This window comes from Mercenaria mercenaria, chromosome 13 (assembly GCF_021730395.1).
Source record: "Mercenaria mercenaria strain notata chromosome 13, MADL_Memer_1, whole genome shotgun sequence".
Classification (NCBI taxonomy): Eukaryota; Metazoa; Mollusca; class Bivalvia; order Venerida; family Veneridae; genus Mercenaria; species Mercenaria mercenaria.
This window is the reverse complement of record NC_069373.1, coordinates 46,587,309-46,610,031: the sequence shown is the minus strand read 5'-3', so window position 1 is coordinate 46,610,031 and position 22,723 is coordinate 46,587,309. Positions and strand designations below refer to the sequence as shown.

Below are 22,723 nucleotides of genomic sequence, written 5' to 3'. Positions count from 1 at the left end.
TTGTTTTGTTAACTATTAAGAGAGTAAGATCATTAAATAGTTTAAATAAATTTCCAAACGTTAATTATCAGACTTAAATGTAAGCGCATGTATTTTTTTTATTGAAATCCCTCAATTATTTCTGAAGTACGAAGTCTAAGGTCTATATAGAACTTCTATAACCATTCAGGTAAACAATGGAGCATTATTTTCATATATCAATGTTTTCATTACAATGATTTATGATTTAACAGTTTATCAAAAGAACTAACGTCATGGAAGAAATGTATTCAAAACGCCTTATTATAGTAAATAGAATACAGTAATTTAGTTATTGATCTTTCTGATTTTCGAGTTGTTAATTTCTGAAGCGCAAATTGCAAGTTATGATTATACTTCTTTGAATACAAATATTTTTTTTCTGGTCTAAAATGGAAGTTTCAGGAAAGAAAACGGAAGAAGAACAAGACACCAGCTCTACAGCATCAGAACATAAAAGTCTTGAAGCAGCAATTGAAATTACAACGTCTCGGACCAATTCGACAAAGGAAAATGAAGACACAGAGTTCAAAGATTCCCCTGCAACGAAAGAATCTCTGGAGGTTGAACAAAGATTAGAAGAATATAGCTTAAAAACAACCAGATCTGTTGATGAAAGGAATAAAGCTTTTACAGCTGATAATTTGTCAGGATATGAACAAGAAACTTGTAAAGCCGATGAGAATAACTCGGATTTGGCAAGCAAAAACACACATGTGAATGAAGATATTAAAACCAATGAAATTAACAACGAAGAGAATGATACCTACGTAGGACCTACTCCGTCTTTAAACAAAAAGGCTGGAGCCAAAACGAGATGCTCTGTTTCAGTGGAAAACTTAGAGACTGAAAATTTATTTACAGACCCGTATCCACAACAAGAGGGCCAAGATGGCCCTAGGTCGCTCACCTAAGAAACACTCTGTAACAGTGTAAAACATGTTTGACGTAGTGATTTCATGGAAACAAATATTCTGACCAATTTTCATTAAGATTGGACCAAAAAACTGGTCTCTTGCGATAAAACAAGCATTTTCTTAAATATGACCTAGTTTTTGACCCGAGATGACCCATGTTCAAACTCGACCTAGATTTTATCAAGGCAATCATTCTGACCAAAATTCATGAAGATCAACTGAAAAATACAGCCTCTATCACATACATAAGTTTTTTCTTTGATTTGACCAAGTGACCTAGTTTTTGACCTCAGATGACCCATATTCAAATTCGACCTAGATTTCATTAAGGCAATCAACCTGACCGAATTTCATAAAAATCAATTGAAAAAAACAGTCTCTATCGCATACACAAGATTTTTCTTTAATTTGACCTAGTGACCTAGTTTTTGACCTCAGATAACCCATATTCAAAATCGACCTAGATTTCATCAACGCAATCACTCTGACCAAATTTCATGAAGATCAACTGAAAAATACATTCTCTATTGCTCTATTGCATACACAATGTTTTTCTTCGATTTGACCTAGTGACCTAGTTTTTGACCCCAGATGACCCATTTTCGAACTCGGACTAGATTTTATCAAGGTTATCATTCTGGATAAATTTAATGAAGATCAGTTGAAAAATACCACCTCTATTGCATACACAAGGTTTTTCTTTGATTTGACCTAGTGACCTAGTTTTTCACCCCAGATGACCCATTTTCGAACTTGGTCTAAATTTCATCAAGGGTATCATTCTGACCAAAATTCATGAAGATCAATTGAAAAATACAGCCTCTATCACATACACAAGGTTTTTACGTGATATGACCTAGTGACCTAGTTTTTGAACCCAGATGACCCATTTTCGAACTCGGCCTAGATTTCATCAAGGTAATCATTCTGACCAAAATTCTTGAAGATAAATTGAAAAATACCGCCTCTATCGCATACACAAGGTTTTTCTTTGATTTGACCTAGTGACCTAGTTTTTGACCCTAAATGACCCATTTTCGAACTCGGCCTAGATTTCATCAAGGCAATCATTCTGACCAAAATTCATGAAGATCAATTGAAAAATACAGCCTCTATCGCATACACAAGGTTTTTCTTTGATTTGACCTAGTGACCTAGTTTTTGACCCGAGATGACCCATTTTCGAACTCGGCTTAGATTTCATCAAAGTTATCATTCTGACCAATATTCATGAAGATTAATTGAAAAATACAGCCTCTATCACATACACAAGCTAAATGTTGACAGACGACACACGACAGACGCCGGACATCGAGCGATCAGAAAAACTCACCTGAGCATTGCTCAGGTGAGCTAAAAATGTAACACTGGCAAAAATGAAACTTTTGAATCTAACAGCCGATGTGTTGACAATGTTCCAGAAGATATAAAACTAAATATGGAGTACACTCAGGGTCAAAGTAAAGAAAGTTTGACGTGCGATCCGTGTTAACATGAAAAAGAGTTTCAGTGCGCTGAAGGTTATTGCATTGAGTGTGATGAACTTTTGTGTGCTGGGTGTTATAAAGCTCATTCAAGAGCATCTCTAACTAGACAGCATAACTTACAGAGTAAAGAACGTATGCCTAGACATAAAGGAAATTTGAAAAAGATAGCCAGTAAAGAACCATGTTCTAAACACATTGGTAGTGAAATAGAGTTTTATTGCGAAGCAGATGAAGAATTATGCTGTTGTATTTGTGTACGTTCTGATCACAGTTGTTGTAAGAGTGTGAAGAGAATTGCGGATATTGCACATAGCTTTTCAGAAAGTAACGACTACCGAAACACAATGAAAAGTCTTGATTTTGTAGTTGAAATGGGGAAATCTTTTGAAAGTCAGTTGCGAGAAAGTTATGTCGCTGTAGAAGAGTACCGTTCAAAAACAAGAAGACGTATTTTGGAGTATAAACATGAGATAAATGCCTTGTTTGACAAACTGGAACGTGACATTTTGTCTAAAATTAATAGTAAACAAAAAGATGACACCAACGAATTAGAATCACTTCATCAAAGAATTAGCACAATGCTTTTTGAAGTACAAGCTATAAAAGAACTGATTCATACCGTACGGTTAAAATCAGACGAAAATTATCAACTATTTATTTCAGTAAAGAAATTGAACAAAAAAATGAACAGTTGTTTTGAAGACATAAAATGTATGAAACAGAAAAACCTTATTCATGGATACGAGTTTAAGGCGGATGAGAAAATAGAGAAACTTATAGGTGGTGATATAACAAATCTTGGCGAACTTTGTATGAAAACGCCCGAAACACCAGCGGCAAAATTGATATCGGAGACTCGTGTTATTAAATTAAGGTCAAAATCAGTCACAGTTGGATCAGTCCACAGAAGTAGAGATTCAGCATGCAGAATCACAGGAATGGTTGCAACAAAGTCTGCATTAATCATTGTCGATAATGCAAATTGTATGATAAAAATATTTTCCATAAAAGACAGTACAAAGCTGGATCAGAAAAGGTTTTCAAGGGCACCGTATGATGTTACATTAATAGCTGAAACAGAAATTGCATTGACTTTCCCTGATGAAGAAGAAGTTAAGATGACGTCAATAATAAAAGAGGGTAAACGGGATAGGTCATTGAACACGCAGTGCGCTTGTAAAAATGTATGTTTCATAGATAACAGGAAACTATTAGTTGTGACTGTCAGAGGCTCTGACAATATTCTGTTACTCGACATTTACGGCCGTCCTTGCAAACCTTTTTTGTTCACCGGCAGCAGACTGAAAAATATTGACATTGTTTTCCATGCAGTAAAAGGGCGGATAACGTATAGAAAGTCAACCCCAGCATGGTCAACATCTACACAGGTAAAAGACGATCTTATGCTTGGCTCCGGCAGAGAGGGCTTTATATTAGCCAGAACGGATAATGCAATAGTATGTGCATTTGACTATAACGGACAGGAAGACTGGACTTTCGGACTGAAGTGTGTACTAAAGGCAATAGCTACAGACGAAGACGGTACTATGTATGTCGCTTCACCACATCAGTCGGACATGAAACCAGTGACCACGATTGAATCACATACTACACCTTGGTATACACATAGAGCTGAAGTTACTCGTCTTGCAAACAGTCCACTGTCGTGCATTCAGTGTGAGAAAATGAATGTGTCATGCATGGTGTATTGTAAGGACATGTACCAGCTTTTTGTAGCTGCTGACGACGAGATTAGAGTTTTTCCAGTTTTATAATTTGTACACCACTAATTTACGTTTGCCAGGGTTTAGGGAAACAGACAAGTCGACCATTATTGTCATAACTAAATTACTATAAATCAGGAAATGTATTTATATATATTTTTAAAGATGCATGTAATGATTATCATCGCATATAAACATTTACTAGTTTTTTTACGCGATTTACTCTGTATTCGCAATATTCGACAGTCAAACACTGTACAAACCCCATCGTTTTTATCTTAATTATCCATACAGTTACAAAAGAGATATGGTTAAAAAAATCAAAATTAAACTGAAATTTTAGTTTAAAGGTCACATTATTCATGGAATATTTGCACCAGAGTTCTAGGCCTTGTCACGTACGATCATGATGATGATGGTGTGAAACAACTATTTCAAGTCTGAACCAAACTCATTCAGTAATAAAGATGCACTGAAGTGCACCAAAATGAATCTGAAATTCTAAGTAAAAAGGGGCATAATTCATGAAACACTGGTGCAAGAGTCAAGGCCCTTGTGTCATTTGAGTTAGGTGATGATGTGTAACAACTGTTTTAAATCTGAATCAAATCAGGTTGGCAAGAACAGATAGAGGGAAAGGGCATCAAAACTTTAATCTGAAATTTATGTACAAGACGGCTCTGAAAGCTCTGTATTGCTCACCGGACCTATTGACCTAAAGATCAAATCATCAAGATTAACATTCTGACCAAGTTTCTTTAAGATATGGTCATAAATGTAGCACCTAGTCTTAACTAGCGTTTCCTTTGATTTGACCTAGATTTTGACCCAGATTCAAACTTGACCTAAAGGTCATAAATATTAACATTCTGACCAAGTTTCATGAAGATACAATCATAAATGTTGCCTCTAGATTGTTAACAAGCTTTACCTTTGATTTGACCTGGTGACCTAGTTTTTGACCCCACTTGACCCAGATTGGAACTTGACCTTTAGATCATTAAAATTAACTTTCTGTTCAAGTTTCGTCAAGAAATGTGGCCTCTAGAGAGTTAACTAGTTTTTCCTTTGATTTGACCTAATGACCTAGTTTTGACCCCACATGAACCAGATTCGAACTTGACCTAAAGATCATCAAGATTAACATTCTGACCAAGATTCATAAAGATGCAGTCATAAATGTGACCTCTCGAGTGTTAAGTTTTTCTTTCGATTGTTTTGACCTGGTGACCTAGTTTTTGATCCCACATGATCCAGATTCGAACTTGACCTAGAGGTCAGCAAGACAAACATTCTGATGAAGTTTCATAGAGATATTGCCATGAATGTGGCCTGTAGAGCGTTAACAAGCTTTTCCTTTGATTTGACCTGGTGACCTAGTTTTTGACCCACCTGACCCGAATTTGAACTTCACAATAGATCATCAATATTGACATTCTGACCAAGTTTCATTAAGACATGGTCATAAATGTGGCATCTAGAGTGTTAACTAGCTTTTTCTTTGATTTGACCTGGTGACCTAGTGTTTGACCCTACATGACCCCGACCTAAAGATTATCAAGATTAACATTATGAAAAAGTTTCATTAATATATGGTCACGTGGCCTAGTGTCAACTAGCCTTCCCTTTGATCTTACCTGGTGACCTGGTTTTTGACCCTACATGACCCAGATTCGAATTTGACCCGAAGATCATCAAGATTAACATTCTGACCAAGTTTCATGAACACATAGTCATAAATGTGGCCTCTACAGTGTTAACAAGTTTTTTCTTTGATTTGACCTAGTGACCTAGTTTTTGACCCCATAAGACCCAATATCGAACTCGTCCAAGATTTTATTGGAGGTAACATTCTGACCAAGTTTTATCAAGATTGGGCCAAAAATGTGATTTTATTAGTCAATCTTCCAATCACAGGGCTAACTACAAATTTTGTAGTCTTTATCTTCCGTTCCGGTGAGCATGCTCAGTGTTATGTAATAGTGGTCATGTACCTTCCTGCATAATTCAATGCACCTATTCCCAATGAGATTTTCCCTCAAATTCTTGATAATATCCATTATTCAAAATAACACAGAGTTGTACTTGCAAAAAGACATAATAATAGCTAATCAATACTGGTGTATTGTCCCTCCCCACTATGCATTCCAGCCTCTGGCAGGGTTCTTAAATTCCTTCCCATCAGAAAGTTCTCAAATTGGGAAAGTGGATCTGTCAAATGCCAGCCTGTTCCTAAAATAATCTACAAAGTAATGTCTGGGGTCTTCATCCGCCTTTTAAGCTGTTAAGTTACCATTATTATGACATGTGTCTGTATGAAATCAGAGAAACAGAACATACTTCACATGATGAGGAACAACAAATCAGATATAGCTAACATTTAATTTCAAATACGATAATAAAACATTTAATATAACATGAAATATGACGCTCGTTCATATGAAATACGATTTACTGACATCCAAAAATGTGAATCAATGGACAAGTGGAGATACACAACAAGGAGATAAGAGATGTAATCATGAATACGAAATCACGAATATAATATAGAGATATTTACAATGAATAAAAATATAGATTTACATGAATACTATTAAAAAATTTACAACAACTTGTTTTGCGTACTATTGATTGAACAATTACCTGATACTTATAGCACTCTTATTCCTTTAAAGGAGTATAGCTATTATATGTACCCAAGCAGCTCTGTTGAAAATAATTTTATAACTAGGTACTTGTACAGTAATTGAAGTTTTTGGGATACCTCCAAATACCATACTTTGTCTAGGCATGTGAAGGATCTTTGTAGTATTTAAGCAAGTGTGTAATATGTAAAAATTGAGAAAAATGCCTAAATCAGAGCATGAATTTCAATAATATCTTCATTTTCAACAATGAATTAGAAAAAGTTTTGATAAATCATGCACATTATTCAAGACATTACCTTTAAAAAAAATAAAAACATCCTAAGTTTTATTGTTTCGTTTGAAGGGCATCATAAAGTATTCAAATTCAGACTTAGAACAATCATAAGTCCAGCTCTGTATTAATTTGACACAATTTATTAAATAATTCTAACAGAAACATATTATGTATAAATATTAACTACATGTATACGTAATGAACTTTCCAACTTTTCATATATTTCAGTTATGTTGCAGCTGCCCTAATTTCTGGTAAGTATCTCCTTAATATAAACAACTAAATAGATACTACCTAAATTAATAGAGATCGAGGAAAAAAATGGCAAAGACCTTATATATAAAATACTAAACCTGGTTTAGCGGTCTTATTAGGACAACTGGCCATTAATTCTATTTGCGGTAAAACTTAACTTCATACCATTAGACAGAACTGAAACCATACTAAAGTGCAGTGTAGCCTAACCTCTTTCATTAATTTTGCTGGAAGAACATAGATGTTTTCTGTGTCTCACTGGACAGAAAAAGTTCTTTGTACATGATGTCAGGGGTTTTACAATGGTTTTAAATGTTTCATAAAACATTAGGTAACCAGCGTAGTGCTTGTAGGACTATATCCATTAAACGTACTGTCAAAATTACTCAAATTCTAGACTTTTAACATCAGAGTTATATTCCAGTAAACTGACACACTTTGTTTGTTGACACATTTACTTGATCAGCACTAAATCTGTTTGAACACAAAGTTTCTCTGTTTTCATCAACAGTCACTAACGATTTCTCCTCCAACAGTTCCTGCCCTCATCTAACATTAAGTAATGCTGTACGATCGTCCTCCTCATACTGATGTGGGTCCTCATACTGGGTGAGATCTAATGTCAATACGTTACTGATTACACAATCCCCTTGCTGGAAAAAAAACAAGGCATAAAATCATAAGATATATGAATATTAAGCTTTTGTAACTAATGTTGAAGTTTTTCAATATTTTAGCCATTGAATAAGTTAGGTTTCACTTGCCAAGATGTTACCAGATGTTTATTATAACATTAAACTATCAGTGACTGACGAATATGGTCCACAATGTAATTATAAAAATTTACATTGTTGACAAATTTGAGCCGCACCATAAGAAATCCAAAATAGTGGCCTTGTGACTAGCATGGATCCAGACCAGCCTGCGCATCTGTGTAGTCCTGTCAGGATCCATGCTGTTCACTAACGGTTTCTCTAATTGCAATAGGATCCATGCTGTTCGCTAACAGTTTCTCTAATTGCAATAGTCTTTAAAAGCATACAGCATGGATCCTGACCAGACTGCACAGATGCGCAGGCTGGTCTGGATCCATGCTGGTTGCAAACGCACTGTGTTGGTTTTCTCAAGGCATGGCTCATTTTGTTATGATGCATCAAACTAATCATCCTGCATCTTTGGATACTCATGAAAGGAAGAATATTTGCTTAAATTTTTTTTTTTGTTAAAATTGCTTCTGAATCCACCTTATATCTTTTTTTAAGATGGAAATTCAGCCAGCATTTTTTTTCAGTCTATTAAATTTTAAGTCTTATAAATTTATTAATCTATTACTGGGTCTTACCTCTGGGTAGATACCAATAAGAGCATCAGCTCTGTTGTAGAATTCTTCCTTAAGGGAGATAACAATACACTGGAAATGTCTCTGTGACTCCTCACGAATATATGCTGCTACCTGTAGGAGTTTAACAAAATGTTTATGGACTCATCAAAGAAAAGTTATTTCTTTCATATAAATTTACTGCAAACTGTGGGCAGTTAGAACTTCTCACAGTAAATCACTCGGCAGTAGTTTTAGCATGAATAAGCTTGACACTAAATTTTAGAGGTCGGAAATATTCTTTTCCTTTGGGAAACTGAAACGTCACACCAACATAATCTTTGGTCATCTGGCAACTCTACAGCTTTTGGTGGGGAAGCAAGACCAAGGCAGCCCTCCAGGCATTATTTCAGGTACAGAGAGGCAACTGGGTTGAACACTTTTAAGCACTCTAGATGGCTACATCACATGAAAGAATTCTACACCCCAAGCCAGGTTTACAGCCAACAGCTGTAAGGGGCAAGTGATTCAGTCACACTTGCCCATAGAGGCCCTGATCAACAGTTGACTTTAATAACCAGATAAAAATTAGAAACACATAAAAAATATAGTAATGAATTTATGAAGTCAAGTAATGCAAGTCTGTGAACAATTTATACCTTTCCAATATTTGTGTTATCCAGAGCTGCATCTATTTCATCAAGTACAAAGAATGGTGCTGGTTGGTAGCTGAAGATATGAACAATAGCTTACTGAAGATAAAAGCATACTGCAGAGTCTAGGCATAATGTTCAAGTTATATTGTTGCTAAACTGCAAGTTTTAGCCCCATTAACATCCCACCCAAATTCATTAAGATCCACTCAAAAGTCTGTTTACCATGAAGCATATCGTAATGTCAAGTTTAACAAACTGTACTGTACTACTAGATATATTGTAAATTGTAAGTGTATCTCAAAAAGAAAAGTTTTTGTGTTAATTTTACCTATGAATTGCAAACAATAACGCTAGAGCTGCCACAGTTTTTTCTCCTCCGGACAGATTGTCCATGGGTCGGAATCTTTTCCCTGGGGCCACACAGTTATAGTTCACACCATCCAAATATGGTTCTTCTGGATTCTCTGGTCCTAAAAATGCCTGAGCACTCTGGTTTCTGGCTAAGGACTGAAACAAGGAATGTGGAATTATAAAACTTGTATAAGGCCTACAACAAACATGTGAACTGGAAAAACACTTACTTTAAAGGGACATGAGCCAGATTAACCATGAAAGTTTCAAAATTTTTAAAACAGACAGCAACTGAAATTCAATGTCAAAATGGTAAAGCAGTAATATTTAAATAGGCATTTTAATGTGTATGAAACAAAATGCAGCTAGATTTCTTCCATCTTATGTAAAATTTCAATAGCATGGCTACAGAGAGTTTTCTGCATCTTTTACCGACTTAAAAGGTGTTACTTGAGATAACAAGTTCTTAAAACTTGAGGAATTACTTTACAATGTATTTCTATTGCAATTACTAAATGTGGAAAAAAACATTTAACATAAATCTCTAGGCATGCAGCTTTAAGACAGTAAATAAACATCTAGAAACATTCTGATTGAAGAGATATTGCACTGAAGATTTCTTTGTACCTGTAGGATACTTCAAAATGTTGTCTCTTTAACAGTCATGATTAATGCACTTTTCAATAACATCTCAGCTTTATTTTTGTTTGTTTTGGGTTTAACGCCATTTTTCAACAGTATTTCAGTTATGGCAGTTAATCTAACCAGTATTCCTGGATTCTGTACCAGTACAAATCTGTTCTCCGTAAGGAACTACCAACTTGCCCACATTATTCAAAGGTGGAGGAGGACTGATTTCAGACCCTATCTGTAGATCTGTGTGTTTCCTACTGAGCTAAGTGGGTGGGCTCATTTCAGTTTGATATGTAAAAAAGTCCCTATATTATACGTTAATCAGATACCTTGTATATTTCATCAATTTTGTTGGAGACATGGTCAAAACAGTGCATAAATCTATCATATCTTTCTTTTCTAACTTTCTCAAATGCTTGCTTCGCTTTTTTTGCCCTCTTTCTGGCATTTTCAAATTCTTCAGAGGTCTCCATTAACCTTTCTTTGACGCCATCCAATCTGTAAAAGAAACCAAGTGAGTGCTTATATGATGGTTGCAGTTTTGAGGCCTATTCATACCTAATCTATTGCCATTTAGCATGTCTTACAGCAGTGTCCGACAAATTTATAATTTTACTGGTAGCCAAGCATTTTCTTGTAGTTGCCCAGAAAATTAACCATGAAAGTATTAACTTGCTCTATCCGTACCCGTCTTACTGAGATGTGAGAATAAGATTGGTCTTTAACAATATTTTGTTAATAACAGAAATCTAAAAACACAAAGATAAACATTTCATTCTCTTTAATCATAATATAAAAGTACAAGTTGAAGTTAATACAACATCTTATTAAAGAAACATTTTCACACAAGTATCTCTTAGTTTACAACTTAAAAGTCTTAAAATATTAAAATTGTAAATTTCTGTCAGTATTGAGATCAACTTGAGTATTTATACTTTCTATACCGGTAACCACAAATTATTAGATGTTCACAAAATGTATTTAAATTGCAAGTCACTGTCAATATTCACAGGTGGCAGTATCATTGATTGGTCACCCCTTCCCTACCCTAAGACCCCTGATACAACCGGGAAAAAAATTCTGACATTCTCAGGTGTTCCTTAATATCCCCACCCTACAAGACCCCTGATACAACCCTGCAATTTTTTTTTCAACTATCAAACTACTGTATTGATAGTTGAATTTTTTCAGGATTGTATCAGGGGTCTTGTAGGGTGGGAATATTAAGGAACACCTGAGAATGTCGGACACTGCTTACAGCAAAATCTAAAACCTTTTAATCCTCTATCTTGACAAGTGACAATACCTGTAGAGGACAAGATTATTGCCTCAGAATGACAGTCCAATATCAAAAGAAACATATGTTATACCTGCAGCCAAAGGAACCACATTTTATATACTAAAACTAAATTAAAATACTTGTCGTCCTTTTTTCAAATCATCTATTTATCAAGATGCATGATAAAACTTTCGTGTATTTTAGCATTAACAAAGGATTTATGCCAAGACTGACAGATGGACAAGCATAAAGTTAAATGACATACAAAATACAATGATGTGCATATTCTCCATGTTCCTTCTATCTACGTCTCGTGATTTCAAGAATAATCTCTAGTACTTTGAAGTTAATCACAGGCTCCATTTTTTTTGTAATATTTCGGACAACGATGTAAACTCTCCATATTGCCATCTACCAATGTACCAAGTTTTATAGAAAAATCTTTCTTTTTTTTAAAGGTATTGCCCATTCAAACTTTGTGTGATGGACAGACAGACTGATGGATGGAGGCAAGCAATATTATAAGACCCATCAGGTGAAGCACTTGTTAACGACTAAATTCTGCTTTGAAAACTTTATATACTACAGACTATTTCATTAGCAAAATATATTTATGAATATTTATGAAAACTACATGCAACCTCATGGGTAATTTAAGTAGACCTGTACAAGTAATGGAAAAGAAATTGTTAAGTAGACTGTTTCTCAAACTTCAGCTGCTATAATGCAATGGATTCTAAAAACAAAGTAAATTTTCTACATCAAAGCTAGTCTTTTGTTACATGTTGGATACTATTCTCAACAATACATTCTGTCATACATACTTTTCCATGGCTTTCATGTTTGGAGCATTAATTCTCTGTAATGTAGACACCATATCTGACACACCTTTCGTCAGCTGTTCTATAGTCTTCTTGACTTCACTTGGTTCATCAATCTGAAAAAAGAATTAATATATAAAGTACAGAGAAACTCCACTTGCTTCAGCATCGGTGACAAGCAATTCATTTGATCCCGAATTGGTTTACTTAAATTTTCTCTGTTTGGTATGCTCGAAAACCTTGATGAGTGCACTTTGTTCCTACCCTTGCAACTTTGAGCAGTGTTTTACTATATACGGACACAAATTCACAGCAGAGTAGATACTATGTCAGACACATCTAAGCTATTTTTGAAGTCATATTGTGACAACTTCTGTGAAATTATTAATAAATTCCAACCAATGGTTTCTGAGGAACCTGATTTTTCTACATAGCTGTTAAGTGAAAACTGGCCTCATCCCGAAGTGCCAACATATCTTAGAAGGGAAAGTAGCCTGGACCTTTCTTTGGTTGTGCGTCATCCAGGTATTATTATAGTAAAAATTTATCAACTTTTGACCACTGCTTTCTGAAGAATTTTTATAGCCAATCATTATACCACTGAGGCTGTTTTTTGCAACATCAAGCTATTTGCTGAAATGGTTCAATATTTTTTCCCTTTAGGTTTCTATTCAATTTATTTTTGAGATTATTTCCATGGCTAGAGGGATTAAAAAGCTGAGAGAACATTTGAGCACAGTTGTGTATATTACAAAGCTACTAACCTCTTTGAGATCATCATCAAGACCCGAGTAGTCTATAATAATTAATGCTTCTTTCTCATAGATTTTCTTTGCCCCTTTACTGCTCATACTGTCTAACCCTGTCTCAGATTGGGTACCATCCATCTGTGTACCATCCATAGCGCTAGAGGGTTCGTTCTCCTGTGTGATGTCGTCCATTGTTCCCTTACGCATTGGTAGGTTGATGTTGTCCATCTAGAAAACCATAGCTAGGTATGTAAACATGTACATGTACTTATTCTTTAATAAACAATATTAGTTTTTTTTTTTCAATCTAAACTTGAATGTTTTCAAAAATTAATTTCACTTTATTTAAACTTTTAGCCTACCAAACTATACTATAAGAGTTGAACCAAAGCAGATGCTTAACCTGAGATTTGTTGAAAAGCATTTCTACAACCCTTTCAATTTTAAGAACGTATGACCTTGTTTCATTAGTCTTTACTCCACATGAAACATTTCAAGCAATATAATTCTTCAAACTTCTATCTATAACACATTTATTATTTTTACAAGTTCACCCTTACCTTGCATGTTTTCAGTAAACTATGTCTATCTGCCCGTTTTTGTTCCAGCCTTGTTTCCAGTGCTGCCACCTGTTTCTGGGCCGCAGCTATCTCCTTGTTCTGAGCATTTAGACGCTTCTTGATCTCGTTAATCTGTCCTTCGAAATCGTCCACCTGTGATTTGATGGTCAATCTCTGCTGTTTACATTTGTCAGCTTTCTGCATCTCTCTGTCTATCATCTTGTAATTAGAATATAATATTGTGATCATATTAAACACAGATGTAAGTAAAACATTCTAGTCCTATGAAAAAAGAAACAAAAATATATACAATACGCTACAACAATATACTTTACACACACTTTTCATAAAGTTTAAAATAAAGTTTTTCAAAACCATTAAGCCATGTACTAACATGTCTATGATAATGGATTAAGAACCAAAACTACTATATTTATGATTTCTTGCATCCAAAGAGAGAACACACTATCTCTGGTCGTTCCTACACACCATTTGGAACCAGACAGATTGGCTGAATACTGTGAAACCATTTAATTTCTACTGCATAGAACTGCATTATTTTGTCCAAAATTATATTTACAACATGAATTTGCTGAAATTTTCGTCAGAATTCAATTTTGATGACTAGCATAACCTCAAAATCTACAATATTAGTCCAGCATAACTGATACCGACTTCTCCATATCTATTAAATACTACAATCCTTAACATTGTGTAACATTTATTTCTGTGATGCTATACAACACAGCAGTTAAACAAAAGGTATCTACATGTATTTACCAAACAAATAAATTACCTCCATATTTCTTGACTCGTCATTTCGCACTTTTTCTAATTCTTTTTCATCGTCTGTCACTGCCTTCTCCCATTTCATAACATTAGCTGTAGTAGAAAAGACACGAACTAACTCATGAATATTATAATTTCTTTAGTTAACAATGATACTGTCAGGAAAGCTTTTCTATACTTATGTATATACACAACATTTGTTTGTTTCACATTGTTCACTGGCTGAAAAGATGCAGTATTTTTACAAGTGTCACAGGACTCCAAAGTGAAAATAACATTTATTATACAAATGTTTTCTCGTTTAAAAGTTCCATACCAATGAGATACATTCAATATTTTCACTGAAATTATGAGCTATATATAAACTGCACTCTATTTCAATAACTTCTTGGAAAAGAAAGGTAAACAGATATACTGAGGTGTAATGGTAAAGCAATTAACTCCTTATCTAGGTCACATTTATTTACTTGGGTTTTACGGTGCACCAACACAGTATAGGTTATATGGCGCCAAACAGGACTACAAGTTTTGGTTCCACATCTCATTTACATCGAAATAAAAATATGAGGCATGGAATCAAAATTTGCATACCTGCTGGAATGGCAGAATTACTGCGAAACCAAGTGTTAAGACCCTATTAGTCGCCTCTTACGATCATACAAGGGTAAGGCAGTGGTTCCAATTCTTTTCATACACAGATCGTCCCAGAACCACATGGGACTTATCTAGGTCACAGGTTGAATCCCAGTGAATGCCAAATTTGGCCATGATATCCACAATCCCTTTAAAAAGGGAGCTGGTCAGAGGTCTAGGAAGGAATCATTGAATGTTGTAAAAATAAATAACTAAATAAATCAATCTCTGCAGGCAATATTAACTAAATAATGTACTATATTTAACAAGCAAGGAGGGAAGCACTTAGGCAATCTTAGGTAATCAGCTTTCAGCCACCAGGGTTTATTCTACAAAACAAGAGGACCATGATGGTCCTGAATCGCTCACCAGTCCCCACATCACCCAGTTTTGAACTGAGTATGACGTCATTGTTTCTATTATTTGACATAGTGACCTAGTTTTTGAGCTCATGTGACCCAGTTTTGAACCTGACCTAGATATCATCAAGATAAAAATTCTGACCAATTTTCATGAAGATCCACTGAAAAATATGACCTCTTGAGAGGTCACAAGGTTTTTCATTATTTGACCTACTGACCTAGTTATTGATGGCACGTGACCCAATTTCGAATTTGACCTAGATATCATTAATGTGAACATTCTGACCAAATTTCATGAAGATCCATTCAAAAGTATGGCCTCTAGAGAGGTCACAAGGTTTTTCTATTTTTAGACCTACTGACCTAGTTTTTGACCGCAATTGACCCAGTTTAAAACTTGACCTAGATATCGTCAAGATGAACATTCAGACCAATTTTCATACAGATCCCATGAAAAGTATGGCCTCTAGAGAGGTCACAAGGTTTTTCTATTTTTAGACCTACTGACCTAGTTTTGGACCGCACGTGACCCAGTTTTAAACTTGACCTAGATATCATCAAGATGAACATTCAGACCAACTTTCATAGATCCCATGAAAAATGTGACCTCTAGAGTGGTCACAAGCAAAAGTTTACGGACGGACGGACGACGGATGCTGCACGATCACAAAAGCTCACCTTGTCACAAAGTGACATGTGAGCTAAAAAATGACAGAAACATACCTAAAGTATCCCTTGAGCGTTCAAACTCAATCTGGTTTTGCAGTTTAAATTTCTGGTTCTCAAACTCCAGACGCTTCTTCGCTCTTTCTTGCTGGTCCAACAGCTCCCTCTCCTCATATTGTCTATAAGAATTATGAATAACTGTTGTAATATCTTTAGGAATGTAAGTAAAACAAGAGTGCCAGACGTCACAAAATATGTCAGTCTAAATATTCAGTTACGTATCATAAAGGTAATAATGTTGATGTTGCATGCCTTGTTAACCCAAAACAAGAGTAAGAAGGAATCAAGGAACATAATTATGCCCAAAAACATTGTCACCAAGTTTGGTGAAAATCGGATGAAAACTGTTTGACTTGAGAGTGCAACATGCTTTTGGACGCCAAACGCACACCCGCCTGCCACAGGTGTTTACATAATACGCCCCACTCTTTCCGCGATGGGCGTATAAAACTACTTGTCTTGTTAACACTGCTGGGATAAAGCAGCTTTTCAACAATTATTTAGTCATATAACAATTATACAGTTACTCTGTATAATAAACTAATTTTGTAAATATTCAACAAGACTGACAAAAACTTTTCTTACATAACAATACTGCATATCGAGGATTCAACGCAATAAGGGCGTATCTACATATGATTATTATATGTAGATACGCTCTTATTGCGTTGAACCCTCGATATGGATAAATGGAATATTAACATAAAACAACTGCAACAAGCTCAAAATGACTCCTGAAGCATGGTTGTTTAGATGTAAGCAGTTTGTAACATTTATATTAATTGTCTAAACGCTCATCTTCCAATGAAAACAAATTCAGCCATTTTATTTGTATTCTTTTGACATTGCATCGTCACACGAGATACATGCATTTTATGAGCCGTTTACCTGGAATAGCTTGTCGTGCAGCATACACTTTTGCATCATAGTGATTTGTAACCATTTATCTAAATCTATAGTATGAATGCAGGCTGTATGCCTTTATACATTTAAGCATGCTGATGTATTTCATATCAAAATGAATATCACAAAACTTGTGACTCAAACAGATGACATTTACCTGATGTTTTCAACACCTATCTGAACACAGAAATCTTCAAACAGTTCATCTTCTACCCTGTTCATCCTATCCTTCAATACTTTAATCGTATCTTCTCTTTCATTCATAGATCTCTCCAACTGCTGCATTCTTGGCTGCAGTAGATATAACACAAAATATAAAATTTAATGTTTGTTTGTTTTGGATTTAACATCGTTTTTCAATAGTATTTCAGTTATGTTATGGAGAGCAGTTAACCTAACCAGTGTTCCTGGATACCAGTGCAAACCTGTTCTCCACAAAGTGCTAACTTCTCCACATGAATCAGAGGGGGAGAACTAATGATTTAAGATACAATGTCTGACATCCAACAGCTTCTACAAGAGCAACAGGCAAGCAACACAATCTTTCCTAGTAAAAGATAAACAAGACTGATACAATGCCACCTGGAGCATTATTGTTTCTTTTATATCTTGTGATCATAAGTAAACAGTTCTAGCTCTGTCAATACAGACATAAATCAACCTACCTCAAATGAATGTATCTGTTCCTTGTAGTTTCTTAGATCTTTTTCATTCTGTGTAAGATGTTTATTTTGCTGGAACAGAAAAAAAACTTAAGAATGATATTCAACCTCAAAAAAAGTATCAGCTATATGATATACTGCATTTTAATAGCTTTTCTTACCAACATGTTTTATTTTTCTCTTTAAAGCTACTTGCCCACTGTTTGGGTGGAATTTTTCAACATTTTCATTTCCACCAAGTTCAGCATAGAACTTAAAAATGACAAGAGATCACAGAGTGATCTTGGCGCCCACCAATGTGCCATTTTTGAGTGTTCCAAATTTCAAGACTTACTGACTAGCTCAAGGTCAAATTTCATTTCCGTACACAACACTTCGCATGTGGTCCAAATTTGAAAGCTGTAGCTTGAGAAATGTGAAAGTAGGTCACTAGATCAATTTCAAGGATGAAATGTGAAAGTAGGTCACTAGGTCAAAATCAAGGTCAAATTACACTTCAGAACACAAATTTATGCATGTGGTCCAAATTTAAAGCCTGTACCTTCAAAAATGTGGAAGTAGGTCACTAGGTCAATGTCAAGGTCAAAGTTTGTTTCGGTACACAATCCTATGCATGTGGTCTAAATTTGAAGCCTGTAGCTACAGAAATGTGAAAGTAGGTCACTAGGTCAATCTTAAGGTCAAAGTTCATTTCGGTACACAAAACTATGCATGTGGTCCAAATTTGAAGGCTGTAGCTCGAGAAATGTGAAAGTAGGTCACTAGGTCAAAATCAAGGTCAAATTTTATTTCGGAACACAGAACTATGCATGTGTTCCAAATTTGAAGCCTGTACCTTCAAAAATGTAAAAGTAGGTCACTAGGTCAATGTAAAGGTCAAAGTTTGTTTCGGTACACAAAACTATGCATGTGGTCCAAATTTGAAGGCTGTAGCTTGAGAAATGTGAAAGTAGGTCAGTAGGTCAAAATCAAGGTCAAATTCCAATTCAGAACACAAAACTACGCATGTGGTCCAAATTTGAAGCCTGTTTCTTCAAAAATGTGAAAGTAGGTCACTAGGTCAAAGTCAAGGTCAAAGTTTTTTTCAGTGCACAAAACTATGCAAGTGGTCCAAATTTGAAGGCTGTAGCTACAGAAATGTGAAAGTAGGTCACTAGGTCAAAATCAAGGTCAACTCATGTCAAGGTTCATCTTGCCACTCAAAACCATACATGTGGTCCATATTTGAATGTTGTAGGTTATTGACAAGAAGATTTTAAAATCTTTTCCCTATATAAGTCTATATGAACCATGTGACCCCCCAGGGCGGGGCCATATTTGACCCTAGGGGGATAATTTGAACAAACTTGGTAGAGAACCACTAGATGATGCTACATTACAAATGCCAAAGCCCTAGGCTTTGTGGTTTGGACAAGAAGATTTTCAACGTTTTTCCCTATGTAAGTCTATGTAAACCATGTGACCCCCGGGGCGGAGCCATATTTGACCTTAGGGGGATAATTTGAACAAACTTAGTAGAAGACCACTAGATGAAGTCATATACAAAATATCAAAGCCCTAGGCCCTGTGGTTTTGAACAAGAGGTTTTTCAAAGTTTTTCCCTATATAAGTCTATATAAACCATGTGACCCCCGGGGCGGGGCCATATTAGACCCCAAGGAATATATTTGAATCATCTTGGTAGAGGACCACTAGATGATGCTTCATACCAAATATCAAAGCCCTAGGCTCTGTGGTTTTGGACAAGAAGATTTTCAAAGTTTTTCCCTATATAAATCTATGTAAATTATAGAAATAAACAAAGGGCCATAACTTACTAAAAAATTGTTGAACCAGTCTGATTTTCAGGGGGACACAACTAGGGTACCAATACATCATTCTGACAAAGTTTGGTCAAAATCCCCCTGGTAGTTTCTGAGGAGATGCGATAACGAGAAATTGTTAACGGACGGAAGGACGGACGGACTGACGGACGGACGGAAGGACGACGGACCACGGACGCAGAGTGATTTGAATAGCCCACCATCTGATGATGGTGGGCTAAAAATGTGAAAGTAAGTCACTAGGTCATTGTCAAGGCTAAAGTTTGTTTCGGTACACAATCCTATGCATGTGGTCTAAATTTGAAGCCCGTAGCTACAGAAATGTGAAAGTACAGTCGAGACTGCCTTAACGACCCCCTGAATTAAGCGACTCCCTGTCATATGCGACCCTATTTTATGCTCCGGACGCAATTTACTATTAAAAGAGTCTGAATTAAGCAACCCCCTGCCTTACGCGACAAACGACTGTGAAATCAGGCTCCCGAATCGATATTTAGACCGTTTTCAGCGACTTTGAGACGCTCCCTCGCAAGATTTTACACGATAAGAGTTACCTTTCTTTATCTCGCGTGAAGTTGTTTGAGATGAGAACTTATTTGTTTACAAAAAATGGCTGATGAAAAACATAAAAAAGAACTGTTTTGACATTAGAACAGCGTGTTAAGGCACTTGAATTGCTCGATTAGGGAAAACCAGCGTATAAAGTCGCTGAAAAATTCGGAGTCGGTGCATAAATTAACTTTATTCCTGGTGAAACAAAAATATGGCGGTATTTAATAGGAAACGACGAAGTAAACACAGATTAAAGATGCAGTCAATAATCGAATAAATGTCAATGAAGAATTAGTACACAAAAATATAAATATCATAAACCTCAGTGTGTAATTAGTTCAAATGGAACATTTATATTTTACTGCTCCCCTTTATTTTCGTGCCAGATCATGAGCTTAAATTTGTTTTATCATCATCATACGAATGATGCAAATTATTTGAAATTTATATTTTATCAATATGCAATTAAAGAAATAGTATTTAATCGGTTTCCACTCCTACCTTAAAAGAGGCCAATATATAAGTATCCGATATTCATGTACTTTAATTGGAAACATATATGAAACCAGCGTCATCCTGTTAAGTGAGACTGTTTTAAGAGACTCCCTGTCATATGTGACCTTTTTCGCTGCTTCCCAAAGTCGGTCTCTTAAAACAGTCTCGACTGTAGGTCACTAGGTCAATCTTAAGGTCACAGTTCATTTCGGTACACAAAACTATGCAAGTTGTCCAGATTTGAAGGCTGTAGCTGAAGTAATATGAAAGTAGGTCACTAGGTCAAAATCAAGGTCAAAGTTTGTTTCGGTACACAGAACTATGCATGTGTTCCAAATTTGAAGCCTGTACCTTCAAAAATGTGAAAGTAGGTCACTAGGTCAATGTAAAGGTCAAAGTTTGTTTCGGTACACAAAACTATGCATGTGGTCCAAATTTGAAGGCTGTAGCTTGAGAAATGTGAAAGAAGGTCAGTAGGTCAAAATCAAGGTCAAATTCCATTTCAGAACACGAAACTATGCATGTGGTCCAAATTTGAAGCCTGTACCTTCAAAAATGTGAAAGTAGGTCACTAGGTCAATGTCAAGGTCAAAGTTTGTTTCAGTGCACAAAACTATGCATGTGGTCCAAATTTGAAGGCTGTAGCTACAGAAATGTGAAAGTAGGTCACTAGGTCAAAATCAAGGTCAACTCATGTCAAGGTTCATCTTGCCACTCAAAACCATACATGTGGTCCAAATTTGAATGTTGTAGGTTATTGACAAGATTTTAAGATCTTTTCCCTATATAAGTCTATCTGAACCATGTGACCACCCAGGACGGGGCCATATTTGACCCTAGGGGGATAATTTGAACAAACTTGGTAGAGAACCACTAGATGATGCTACATTACAAATGCCAAAGCCCTAGGCTTTGTGGTTTGGACAAGAAGATTTTCAAAATTTTTCCCTATATAAGTCTATGTAAACCATGTGACCCCCGGGGCGGGGCCATATTTGACCCTAGGGGGATAATTTGAACAATCTTAGTTGAATACCACTAGATGATGTAATATACAAAATATCAAAGCCCTAGGCCCTGTGGTTTTGAACAAGAGGTTTTTCAAAGTTTTTCCCTATATAAACCATGTGACCCCCGGGGCGGGGCCATGTAAGACCCCAAGGAAATAATTTGAACCATCTTGGTAGAGGACCATTAGATGATGCTTCATACCAAATATCAAAGCCCTAGGCTCTGTGGTTTTGGACAAGAAGATTTTCAAAGTTTTTCCCTATATAAATCTATGTAAATTATAGAAATAAACAAAGGGCCATAACTCACTAAAAAATTGTTGAACCAGTCTGATTTTCAGGGGGACACAACTAGAGTACCAGTACATCATTCTGACAGAGTTTGGTCAAAATCCCCCTGGTAGTTTCTGAGGAGATGCGATAACGAGAAATTGTTAACGGACGGAAGGACGGACGGACGGACGACAGACCACGGACGCAGAGTTATTTGAATAGCCCACCATCTGATGATGGTGGGCTAATAAAGTGGGTGAAAATAAAAAAGTTACATATTGGTAAGAATGAATGAAGAATGTAAATTTTCTGCAGCATTTCAAAAGCATTGCAATGGTTTACTACCTTCTGAACACATTTTTTTGTTACTTATGAGCATATTTTGCAAAAATCTTACGTCAATAAATTTGTACCACTAGTCACGTTCAAAGTTCTCACTTGTTATTGATTTTCGACAGAAATTATTTTTTGCCTAAAATTTGTAAGTTAGTACCTTAAACAGTCAGGGGTGTAACTGTTTCAAGTTATCGCAGTTTATAACCCATCTGAGTTATTGCTTAAACTTTCATAACTTGTTTCAGTTATCATAAAATATTACAAAGCCCTCCTGTGCCAATTCCTCATTATGAATGAGACTAATGCAATTATTTCCTGAATCCTTGACCTTTTATCTTTCCAGCTAATGCAGTAAATTTTTTTACGCAAGGCTGATAAAGTTTTACGCAAATGTTTTAAAGCTATAAAACTCTTAATATCCCATTATGCTTATCAGGTCATGCTCAGACTAAAAGAGAATTTGATTAAC

The 22,723-nt window shown here is 35.7% G+C and overlaps 2 protein-coding genes across 2 annotated transcripts in view; one reads left to right on the top strand and one right to left on the bottom strand.

The window, feature by feature from the left end:
- The first annotated feature begins 410 nt into the window (after positions 1 to 410).
- LOC128547739 (uncharacterized) lies at positions 411 to 4,197 on the top strand. Its single transcript, XM_053520871.1, has 2 exons — positions 411 to 788; positions 2,545 to 4,197. The coding sequence occupies exons 1-2, from the start codon at positions 411 to 413 to the stop codon at positions 4,195 to 4,197; spliced, it is 2,031 nt and encodes a 676-aa protein (XP_053376846.1).
- A 2,317-nt stretch (positions 4,198 to 6,514) lies between these two features.
- Positions 6,515 to 22,723, bottom strand: part of LOC123528715 (structural maintenance of chromosomes protein 1A-like) — a 44,691-nt gene continuing 28,482 nt past the window's right edge. The window contains exons 17-28 of the mRNA XM_053521719.1: positions 17,769 to 17,837; positions 17,261 to 17,394; positions 16,198 to 16,319; positions 14,487 to 14,572; positions 13,691 to 13,909; positions 13,146 to 13,358; positions 12,385 to 12,497; positions 10,611 to 10,779; positions 9,626 to 9,804; positions 9,301 to 9,370; positions 8,666 to 8,776; positions 6,515 to 7,976 (exon numbers count right to left, since the gene is read on the bottom strand). Coding sequence (XP_053377694.1) covers positions 7,869 to 7,976; positions 8,666 to 8,776; positions 9,301 to 9,370; positions 9,626 to 9,804; positions 10,611 to 10,779; positions 12,385 to 12,497; positions 13,146 to 13,358; positions 13,691 to 13,909; positions 14,487 to 14,572; positions 16,198 to 16,319; positions 17,261 to 17,394; positions 17,769 to 17,837 — 1,593 coding nt within the window. The 3' untranslated portion in view covers positions 6,515 to 7,868. The remainder of the gene's footprint in view (positions 7,977 to 8,665; positions 8,777 to 9,300; positions 9,371 to 9,625; positions 9,805 to 10,610; positions 10,780 to 12,384; positions 12,498 to 13,145; positions 13,359 to 13,690; positions 13,910 to 14,486; positions 14,573 to 16,197; positions 16,320 to 17,260; positions 17,395 to 17,768; positions 17,838 to 22,723) is intronic.